Source organism: Cyrtonyx montezumae, unplaced genomic scaffold (genome assembly GCF_038088225.1).
Source record: "Cyrtonyx montezumae isolate F1298 unplaced genomic scaffold, pur_monq_1.0 scaffold_10, whole genome shotgun sequence".
Lineage (NCBI taxonomy): Eukaryota > Metazoa > Chordata > Aves > Galliformes > Odontophoridae > Cyrtonyx > Cyrtonyx montezumae.
In genome coordinates, this window is record NW_027071826.1 from 21,966,086 (window position 1) to 21,977,100 (window position 11,015).

At 56.8% G+C, this 11,015-nt stretch overlaps 1 protein-coding gene across 1 annotated transcript; it reads left to right on the top strand.

The window, feature by feature from the left end:
- The first annotated feature begins 2,643 nt into the window (after window positions 1-2,643).
- Window positions 2,644-7,534, top strand: FOXA1 (forkhead box A1). Its single transcript, XM_065752746.1, has 2 exons — window positions 2,644-3,176; window positions 5,062-7,534. Exons 1-2 carry the CDS (start codon window positions 3,105-3,107, stop codon window positions 6,316-6,318), a joined length of 1,329 nt encoding a protein of 442 aa, XP_065608818.1. The 5' UTR covers window positions 2,644-3,104; the 3' UTR covers window positions 6,319-7,534.
- The last annotated feature ends 3,481 nt before the right edge of the window (window positions 7,535-11,015 follow it).

The following is an 11,015-nucleotide window of genomic DNA, read 5'->3' on the forward strand; positions in this document are numbered from 1 at the left end:
AGCAGGGAAGGCACTCTGATGCAGGGACAGCCTCTCAGCTTCTTCCCGAGGTTGAGACCAGCCCCGCACAGGCACTGCCTAAAGGTTCCCGTCCACTGGAGATAATCAAACAAGACCTTACAAGTTGAACTGAGAGTTGTCTCTTCCAGAGGAAATGGGGCTCTTACGCAGGAGCGGATTGAAGTAGCGCTGCCCATCCGCCCCTTGAAGTCAAAACGAATTATCTAGCCCATTCCATCGCCCACCCCACGCGTGGGTCAATGCCCGAGCAGCGCGGGGCAGGGGCTCCCGGCTTGTGCGGAGTCCCCGCGCGGGGCCGTCCCCGGTCCCATCTCACGGGCGAAAAAAGATACAGCTCGATGAGAAACCGGGAAAACGGCACTGCTCTAACGAGATTTGGAAAAAAGCTTTGGGGTCGGGGTTACCGTTTTAACGGCTGGAATGGCAGAAGTCTTTCAATGTCCTCCATCCCAGCAGAGTTTTGCTCTCCCCTCATCCCGCACGGCGCTGAGCCCCGGCCCGACGGGAAGCACCGCACCGCCGCGCTCCGCCGCTCCGCACACGGGAGAGTCTTCCTGCAGCCGGGACTGGAGGGGGGGGGGGATTTCCAGGAGCGGCTCACAGCGCCTGAGGCGCGCGGATCTATCTGTGCAACGGGATGAAAAGCTCTCGTCTAAGAAGATAACAGACCGCCTGCCAGCGTCTCACCTTCGGGGGCGACGTTAGGAGCAGGAAGCCGCGGCCGGACAACAGGAGGCGCTGCGGCTTTGCACAACCCCGGCCTCCGCGCACGGCACGGCACGGCACGGCACGGCACGGCACGGCACGGCACTGCCAGCGCGACTCAGTGCGTGCCCCAGCACCGAACTACGTGCCGCCCGTGGGGTCCGTGCCTGCTGCCCCCTACGGCACACGGCGAGCCCCGCGCGGACTGCCCGCGTGCCCCCGGGCATTGCTCCCGAAGGGGCCGTGTTGGGAAGTGGCAGCACCGCCCCGAGGTCACCCGGCTGAGGGCAGCGGGCTGCCGGAGCCCTCCCTCCCTTTGGGAAGCTCTGAACGGAGCCGGAGCACCGGGCTGAGAGAGCCGGTACCGAGGGGGCTCAGTGCTCAGACTGTTTCTACTAGGGAAAGAGAGAGGTTGCATACATAAAGACAGCAATTTGAGTATCTGTTAGATTTTCCTCTGAGTTTTATTGCAATTTCCATTTGTGTAGCTTGGCCACTTGAGAGAGGAGGAGTTTAACAGTGCTTTTATCTTTTTAATTTTATTTCCTTAAAGATACATTTGCATCCATTTTTCTCGTTGGATGACTCCAGGTTTGTGTTTGTCTCAGGGATCTGACTTAATTCTGTTCCCAGATTTGAAGACAAAAAGGCGACAGGAGGGAAAGAACAAAGAGAGGGAGAGCGGAAAACTCACTTAGAGGACAAGTTAAAACGCTGTCCTGGAGGCGGAGATAAGGTGTAACTTGGAATTTTGGTCCCGGGTCTCTGCATGAAAAACTTATTTTAAAAAACCGTGTTTGTTTGTGGTGGTGACGTCCTCACAGACCCCTGGAGGACACGCTGGTGTGGAAGTAGCAGGATCTTGCTGAGCGATAAACACGCCACAAAGAAATTCAGACCCATCTGAGCACTGTAGCTTGTGTCATATCCTATGCCAAAGTTTTTCAAAATCCCAACAACTTTTATTTACCCTTCCAATTGCCATTCCGCGAGCAGCTTATTGAGTTTGGAGTTTTATGTTTTGCTTTGTTGATGTGTGTGTGTGTTTTATTTTTGTTTCTCGGTTTGTTTATTTTTGTTTGTTTGTTTGTTTTCGCTATCAGATCATAAATGTTGCTGGGAACGAAAAAGCATAAGGTGAGAAGCCCAGGAACTGCCGGGCATGGCAGGGATGGAATGGGAGCCTGTTAGATCTATGAAGGCTGAGGTTCCCTGCATCCACTCTTTAAAGAACTTTGCCCGATGTCCATTTGTTTTCTATCGGTTGCCCCTTTTCGCCCTACAGCCTACGTGGATTCTCTTTCCTCCATGAGAGAAGCTGGGAAGAAGGCAGCAGTGCTTCTTGGTTGCCTGTCCCCAGAAAAGACTCCCCGGCCTCGAAGAAGGCTCCCCAAGGCTCTCAAACAGCCTTCTGGCCTGCAGGCTTTCCCCAGGAAAGAAGTAAAATGGTTCCAGTGACTCACCTGGTGTTTGTCAGGCGGAGGCTGACCTCGGTGGATCCGCATTAATGTCTCTGTCCGCATTTATTGGGTTGTCTGGAGTGTTACAGCTCAGCGCGGTGACTCACACGGTTTCTAAAAGTAAGACACCAAGAAAGAGGTATCATCACCACCACCATCATCACCGTCACTGTCACACCGCGGGTGGAGAGCTCTGCGGGGCTGACGGCTCGGGGATCCGGATCGAGCCGCGATGCCTCGACAGGAGGGGCAGGGGGAGCGTGCGAGGACTTCGCAGCACGTCCCGGCCATTTGGTTAGAGAAGCATCTACAGGACTTCAGTAAATATGGCCCCTAATCTCGGGGTTTTAGGGCTGGATGGCCTTTAGCATTCTATTCAAACAGAGGGGGCTGCCCTTCCCTTATCTACCTCATTTCATCTCCAGTGAGCCCTCCTAGAGCCTGTCCTGTCCGTCTGCGAGGGGGGACTTCCTCCCTCCCCTCTCCCACCTCCGTCTCTCCTTCTTTCCCTGCAAGCTTAAACCAATTACGCCGCTTTGCAAATAAAGTGCCGCCCCGAGGGGAGCCGCAGGAGAGGGGAGCTGCCTCGCTGGCAGGTGCATCTCCGGCTTTGTAGGTGCGAACGCCTTTGTGCGGCGGACAAATGGGGAGAGGAGGAGGAGGGTACTTTGTGCGACGTAAGATCCACATCAGCTCAACTCCACTCACATCCCAGCCGGCACTTCCTCACTTTCTCGACTGTCTCGCCCCGCACCGCTCCCTGCCTCCTTTTTGACTTGGCTATAGAGGAGATTTCAGCACTCCCGCCCCTCCTGGGAGCTGGCTTCCTGCTAGGTCGGCCTCTCGGGCTCCTTTCCTGCCACCCGTCGCTCACTTGCAAGAGGGCTGGATGGTTACACCGGGCAGGTTGGTTCCATAATGTTAGGGACTGTGAAAATGGAAGGGCATGAGACCAGCGACTGGAACAGCTATTACGCCGACACGCAGGAGGTGAGCGAGCCCGGGGTCCGCCGTCCCCCTGCGAGGGAGAAGAGAGGGGGGGGGCCGGGGGAGGGCCGGGGTTTGGAGGGGGGCAGCGAGAGGGGGGATCGCTTCGCGCTGCGGCCCCCGCCAGCGCCATCGTGCCTCTCCTGTGCCAAGCCGCCCCGAGGAGCTCCGCACAGCCCGCAGGAGAACCGCAGGAGCCGGGGGCAGCGCTGAGCTCACCCCAGAGAACTCCTGGCTCGGAGCAGGGGACTGCCGCGTTGCCGCCCCGCTCCCCCCAGCATATGGCACGGGCACAGGGCACGCCGGGCCGAGGGCAGCGCGCTCCCAGCGCACCCTCCCCCGGGGCCCCACGCTGCTGGCTGCCGCCGGGGCCTCACCTGTTAGAGGCGAGAGAACTGAAAGGAAGGAAAAAAAAAAAAAAAAGAATAAATCGCCATTTGTTCGGATTTTGCGAGACAGCCCGCCCGCGGCGGGCGCTGCTGCTCAGGTTCCGGCGGGCGGCGCTGCGGAGAGAGGCCGGGGAACCCGGAGGGGGCCCGGCACGGCACGGCCGCCCGCAGCCGACCCGCGGCACCCGGCAGCTGCTTCCGGGCTCCGCCTGTGCTACGGCGTGGTGCGAGAGGAGCGACCCGAACGCCGTTAGGAGAGGGCCGGGGAGCGCCGTGAGCCGGGCCACGATATAGCCTGGCCTCTACGGGGGTCCGCGGGGCACCGCCGCGGAAGAAGGGGGAGCGGCGCCCGGGCAGGAGCCGCTTTAAGGAAGTGCGGGAGCCGCGAGGTGCACGCCGGCATTGCATCAGCGCACCCGGACACGGCGTCGTCCCCGCGCCCGCAGCGCCGTGTCACCCCACGGCCACTCCGTTGCCACCTCACTGTCACCTCGCTGCTACGCGCTCAGCGCAAAAGAGGGGCTATCCCCGTGGGGCGTCAGTACCGTGCTCGTTTTTCCCCACCACGCTCGTTGTCCACACATCTGAAGTTACGCGACCTGCCCTTTTGCTGGTTTTTAGCCCCGCTCTTTTCACCTCTCGTGCTCTTGAAATGGGATCGCTCCTCGGGTGTGAGTGGGAGCCCCGCCGCGTCGAGCCCTCTCCGATAGTTATCGAGATCCTCCAAATTCAAACCGCGTTGAGAAGTTCGTGGGAATAATGGGGAATGTTACAGTGCACTTAACCCACACCAAACAGCCTCTTCTCGGCGGCGTTGCCTTTGTTCGAGGTGAATGGGAACGCGTTCCGCAGAGTCCTTCTCCCTCCTGTGAAATCAAATGCGGACCTGGAACGCACATTTTGGGGCTTCAGGTTCTGTATTTTGCGAGAGCGGTGCAGAGGGATCTGTTGCAGTACCCCACGCTGGGGGCTACAGAGAATCCCGTGCAGCACGAGCCGGGGCTCGGCATGCTTCGGGAAGGCTGGGCCGGTGGCTTTAACCTGACTCGTTAGGAAATGCGAACGGGGGGTAGCTTTCCATAGGTACGATGTACAGACGGGAGCTGCTGGGTTTTTTTGTTTTTGTTTTGTTTTGGTTTTTTTTTGTCTTTTTGTTTCCTAACATTTTTATTTTTTATTTGTGACATTATCCGGAAATATAAATCAGCGCGGAGGGAGAGGTGCGTGTGATTATTCCGGGAAAGTCTTCCCTAACACACCGGCCTGAGTCCTCAGTAGTTGGACGGACTCTAACGCGGGACACGGAGCCCGCAGAGCCCCGCAGCACTCGGGGCGGCCGAGGTGGGGTTCCGCGGTGCCGGGGCTGGGCTCGGCGGCACCGAGCGGCCTCTCCCTGTTCCCGTCACGAGGATTCGGGCTCTTTGCGGCCGTCCTGGGAGGGTTCGGAGGCTCCGCGGTGCCGGGCTCCATGCTAACCCTCTCTCGTCTCGCTGCCCTAGGCCTATTCCTCGGTGCCCGTGAGCAACATGAACTCGGGGCTGGGCTCCATGAACACCATGAACACCTACATGAGTATGAACACCATGACGACCAGCGGCAACATGACCTCCGGCTCCTTCAACATGTCCTACGCCAACACGGGGCTGGGAGCCGGGCTGAGCCCCGGCGCGGTGGCCGCCATGCCGGCGGGCTCTGCGGGCTCGGTGAACGGGATGGCGGCCGGCGTGGCGGCCATGGGCGCGGCTTTGAGCCCCGGAGGGCTGGGAGCCATGTCGGGGCAGCCGGCCACCATGAACGGGCTGGGCCCCTACGGCGGCATGAACCCCTGCGTCAGCCCCATGGCCTATTCGCAGTCCAACCTCGGCCGCACGCGGGACGCCAAGAGCTTCAAGCGGAGCTACCCGCACGCCAAGCCGCCCTACTCGTACATCTCGCTCATCACCATGGCCATCCAGCAGGCGCCCAGCAAGATGCTGACGCTGAGCGAGATCTACCAGTGGATCATGGACCTCTTCCCTTACTACCGGCAGAACCAGCAGCGCTGGCAGAACAGCATCCGCCACTCTCTCTCCTTCAACGACTGCTTCGTCAAGGTGGCCCGCTCCCCCGATAAGCCCGGCAAGGGCTCCTACTGGACCCTGCACCCTGACTCCGGCAACATGTTCGAGAACGGCTGCTACCTCCGCCGCCAGAAGCGCTTCAAGTGCGAGAAGCCGGCGGGCGGCAAGGCCCCGTCAGAGGGCCGCAAGGACCAGACGTCCGCCTCGGGCTCCGGCTCTCCCCTGCCCCGCGCCCACGGCAAAGCGGCGCCGCCCGACGCCTCCGCCCCCCTGCCCGGCCCCAACCCGGCCGCTAGCCCCCAGCCCATGGACCACAGCGGCCCGAGCGCCGAGCTGAAGCCCTCGGCCCCGGCCGCCGCCTCCTCGCTCGGCTCCGTGCCCGCCCTGGCCTCCGTCCCGCACCCCCCGCATTCCTTGGCCCACGAACCCCAGCTGCACCTCAAAGGGGACCCCCACTACTCCTTCAACCACCCGTTCTCCATCAACAACCTCATGTCCTCCTCGGAGCAGCAGCACAAGCTGGACTTCAAAGCCTACGAGCAGGCGCTGCAGTACTCCTCGTACGGGGCCGCCATCCCCGGCGGGCTGCCCCTGGGCGGCGGCTCCATGGCGGCCCGCGGCAGCATCGAGCCCTCGGCGCTGGAGCCCTCCTACTACCAGGGGGTGTACTCCAGACCCGTGCTCAACACCTCGTAGCTCGGTGCCTTCGGGCGCACGCCGTGCACAGGACTGTTACTTCCCGATGGCCGTGCGCTGTCCCTGTCCCGCAACCCCCCCAGCCCCCGCTGTACATATCCCCCGCACCCCGCAGGGTGTCATTGAAGAGGAGAAAAATGGGTGAGCTTGTAAACTACTCGTTGTGCTTTCCGCCCCCCGCCCCGCTCTATAATCTCATGTAAGTTTACAGGTATGTGGCAATACTTTACCAATACGGAGATGAAGAAGCGAGTAGAGGTTTAAGGCTTTTTTTTTTTTTTTTAATTAAAAAGGCTTTGAAGGACAATACTGCTGTGAAGTAGCAACACACTAAGAGAATCTCTAAGCAACAAGAGGACTGTTTGCTCTCTCGGATCATCCTTTTGATACTTGCAAAACAAACCTCCGGCTCGCACAGCCGCACCCCGCACCCGGTCCAGCTGCAGCCCAGGGCCGGGACAGAGCCCCCCCCCCACCTCCTCCCCCCATATTTTTTTCCAAGTGTTACCTGTCTTGGGATGTAATAACGTTACAAGAGGTCACAGCCAGTTGGATTTTTTTTCCTTCCCATCTGTTACTGAAGGTTCTCGTTCCTCAGGCACTCTCGCCGACGTGTGGATGACATGGTTATTTAATTTAAAGTCTCTTCGTCGCGTATCAGCGGAACTCTGGACTGAAAACAAGGTTATCCCCTTCCTGACAGGCGCTGACTCTCACACCAGCGCCAGGAACAGAGGAGAGCCCTTCTTCTCCCCTTTTCCACCTCGTTTAATACATTACACACCCATCATTTTTGTGGCCGTTTAATTATCGCCATCATTAGCTTGTTTCATCCAGTGTTAATGCACTTTCCACAGTTTTACACGGTGTTAGCATAGCCAGACGGGTTTTATTATTATTCCTGTTCGCTGTCTCAATGTTCTTAATTTATTGCATGGTTTATATTTTTTTTCTTTCTTTACAGCTGGAAATTGCTTTAAATGACAGTAAAAAGAATTACACGTGAATTTAAGAATTTTTGTTAATTTTATAAATGTGATTGTAATTGAAAACAAATATTTTGATTTAAAACGATAACTGAGAATTTAACGCGTGAAGTATGGTTTTTGATCATTTGCAGTTAAGGACTTTAAATAAATCAAATGTTAACAAGGAACGACTGCCACTGTTTCCTTCCGAAATTTCTGCGGCGACCGCCGAAGCGCGGAGCCACGCGCGGTGCGGGGAAACGCGGCCGCGGGAGCGGTTGCGGAGCGGCACCGTCCACGCGGGGATCGGTGCGGGACACGGGAGCGCGAGGCTTTGCAGTGCGCGCAGCTTGAGCCGATGCATGTGGATTTTCGAGCTGCTTTTGCAGAGCTCGCACCGGGCAAGGGGTGTCCGTGCCTGGGGTGGTGCATATATATATATATATATATACACACATTTTATTTGTTGTTAACATTCCCGTGGAGGGAAGAAGGTAGGGAGCCCACCGATGGTGCGTCCGGAGGAGGCCTGCAGCGCTGCCCGGCTCGTTCGGGCTGACCGCGGGGATCCCAGCAGCAGTACCGATCCCCCACGAGAGGCACCGCCGCGGATCTCTCTGAGCTCAGCCCTCTCGGGCCAGACGGCTCGATGAAAGCTCTGTGTTATTCTCGTAATTATCGCATAATTGCCTCCCGATGGGTTAGGGACAGCGGGCGAAAAACTTCTAAATTAGAAGGGGGGGGGAGGGAGGGAGGTAAAATAAAATAAAATAAAATAAAATAAACAACGAGAGGGCATCCCAGAAATCTTCCAAGTCAACCCAATTACTCCAACGCTATTACTCAGCGAAAATGGAGAGAAAAATATTTTAAGCCTTTCTGCTTTGCTACGAGCGGGCATACTGAGTGGGGGCCCGTCTCAGCCCTGCTCCCGGTGCGTCTCCACAGCCCCGGCAGCGCGGCCCCGGATCTGGGCAAGTGGATGCTATTCTAAGTGCCAATTCTGCTGCCACGAGCTGCTAGGTGAGACACTGCGTCAGGATGGAGCCCGTCCTCACTCAGCAGGACCTCACTCTACAGAGAATGTCCCACTTCGAAGCGGAGACATTGATTTAATGCCTTGGGTTTGTGCACAGAAAATATCAATCGACCGACAGCGATAAGGCAGCAGGTTTCACATATCAGCTGAGGAGCGCAGACCGTGTGTAATGGAAATATTCGGGGCGTGGGTAGTAAAAGGGCTTAAGCGGAGCGCAGCGGCTCCCAGCCTCTCAAAGATAACGAGCAGAACCCGTCACGGAGACTGCGTGTGCCCCTCCGCCACAGAGAGCGTGTTCTTTCCTCTCCTCGCTGCAGGCGAATGGTGGGCAATGACCCGCTGACACCGCAGGGATACTGCTCCGAGCAAAAACGTGCGTCCTTCCTTCAGCGGGCGCAGCTCTCTGCGTGCAGTGTAATGCTCGGGAGCCAACAGAGGGAAGAAGAACCCCGTACTTTCTGCCCCACTCTCAAGAAACATCCGGCAACAGTATGAAAATAAGCTGGAAGTGGGCTCAATAGGAAGGCGGGCGAAATACGAATGCCCTCCACCCTATCGGGGTGCGAGCCCTCCGACCGGCTCCCTGCGCTGATGAAGGGAGGCGGCGGGAGGTGTGTGCCCGTGGCCAGGGGTGGGCTCGGCTCCGAGCATGGCAAAGTGGGACCCGCCTGGCTGTAACCTCCCCGGTCAGCGCCATTCACAGGGGCTCCTCGCCTTTTGCTTCACGGTTATTACATCTGCCACGTGCGAGGCAGAGACTGGCTCACGGAGCGCAGCAGGGAGGGGAGCGGTGCGGGACGGTGGGGATCGCTGCTGACCCACGCAGAGCTCGGGCACCGAGGACCCGTACCCAGAGCTAAGGCCGGCAGCGATCCCAGCGGCACTGTGGGGCCAGGGCTGTACGCCCCGTTCTGCTCTCTCCCCGGGCACTGCGAGGCCCTCGCGGTCGGGGTCCCTCCGGCCCGACACCCCCACCACGGGGCTAGGTAGGATAAAAGCACTCCCATCACCCAAATCGGGGGTGTGAATAAAGGCACGTGGGCGTCTCGGGTTGGTGTCGGTGTCCGGAGGACAATACTGGCACCTACATCGGCACGCAGCCACGGGTGTGTACTTACTGGAAGGAATTAATTTAAAATGTTCGGGACTGAAAGATGAGGAAAAATATTTCCCCGTCAGTTTTTCCCTTTGAAACTGAGTCGCGTAGATAAAAGTGACTCGTAAAGGAACGGCGCAAGAAAACACTTCAGCCTTTGGCGGAGCTTCAGGTATTGGTTTGAATGGTGGAGTGGATGCTGAAGACTTGGTTGGCTAAACTAGAAATAAAGGCATCCTCTCGCTGCAGCTCCAACTACCTTTTAAGAAGCATTTGACTTCTAATTTTACAGCGATACGGTAGCTAAAATGCTCGGTTGCGATAGTAGCGCACCTAGTATTGATTCTTTTCCGTTGGGATAAAGCAATACCCGAACACACGGATGTGCCTATACGTGTTCGGTCACCCTGTAAAAATAATGGTTTAAAACAGACACTTAATGAATTGACGTTTCTCGTGTGCATTTCACGGTGACCATCTTAATTCATAAAGAAGTTAATTATCCTCGCAAACATGCGATGAAAAGTTCTCTCGGGAGGCGCATAGGTGCGTATACTGAATGTATTAACATATAGATAATTAATATGTATTTGTTTCCAGGGGGACAAGTGGAAATATACATAGCACACAATGACCGGGAGAAAATCACAGCACAAAGGGGCACGGAGCGGCCGCGGGGAGGAATGTGGGCGCCACACTCCCACGCTGCGGTGCCGGCTTCGGAAATAGGGGATAACGGCTAACAGCTGAAATAAAAATGCAATTAGTTAGATTATTTAAATGCCAAGGGCGGTATGGTGAAAAGGAGCAATTTGTTTTTGTTTTGGTTTTTTTTTCTCTTAATGCAAACCCAACCACCAGCAAATGCGGAGTAAAGGCTCATTAAAAAAAAAAAGTGCTTTTTTCTGCTCTTTGCGGATCTTTACAGGGGGAGAAAAAATGAGGGAAGAGAAGAGTGGAAAATGGGAGGCGATAAGAAAAAAACCTGCCTTTGTTCTCCCTGGTCATTTTCTGCTAATTATTCTGCCCATTGTGACAAAGTCGCAGTTAAGGGCAGATTAGTGTACATAACGCCGCGTTTCGCCCCGCACCGCGCAGCGCCCGGCCCGAGTCGTGCCGCCGTGTTTGTATTCCTCCCCTTCACCTCCAATCTCTTTGAGATTTCAGATCTTTGAACTTTGGACGGATCAAACTGCCAACGTTCACCTTTGTCTCCGGGCAGTAGTATTTAAAACACATTGCAGCCTCATGACGGGACCAATCCGTCTCCGAGGGAGGCAAAAATGCCATCTCTGTTTTCCTCCCGCCCCAGAAGTCCCATATGAACACTGAATTCCCGCATGGCGCTTCCACCGCGGGAGCGCTGCGCGGTCAGGCTCTGCCCACGAGGGTTCTGTTAGGGGTAACCCCTCGCTGCCTTTTATCGGGGTTTTGCCACGGCTGATTTACTAACAAAGGTTACCCATCAAAGGTTCTTACACCTGCTCCTCATTCCAAGGGGGACCTACCAGAGAACGGGAATTGTATTATAAATGGTGATGATGAGTATTGCGTTCAGCCCGAGCCTTGCCGCGCTCCCGCAGCCTGGCCGATC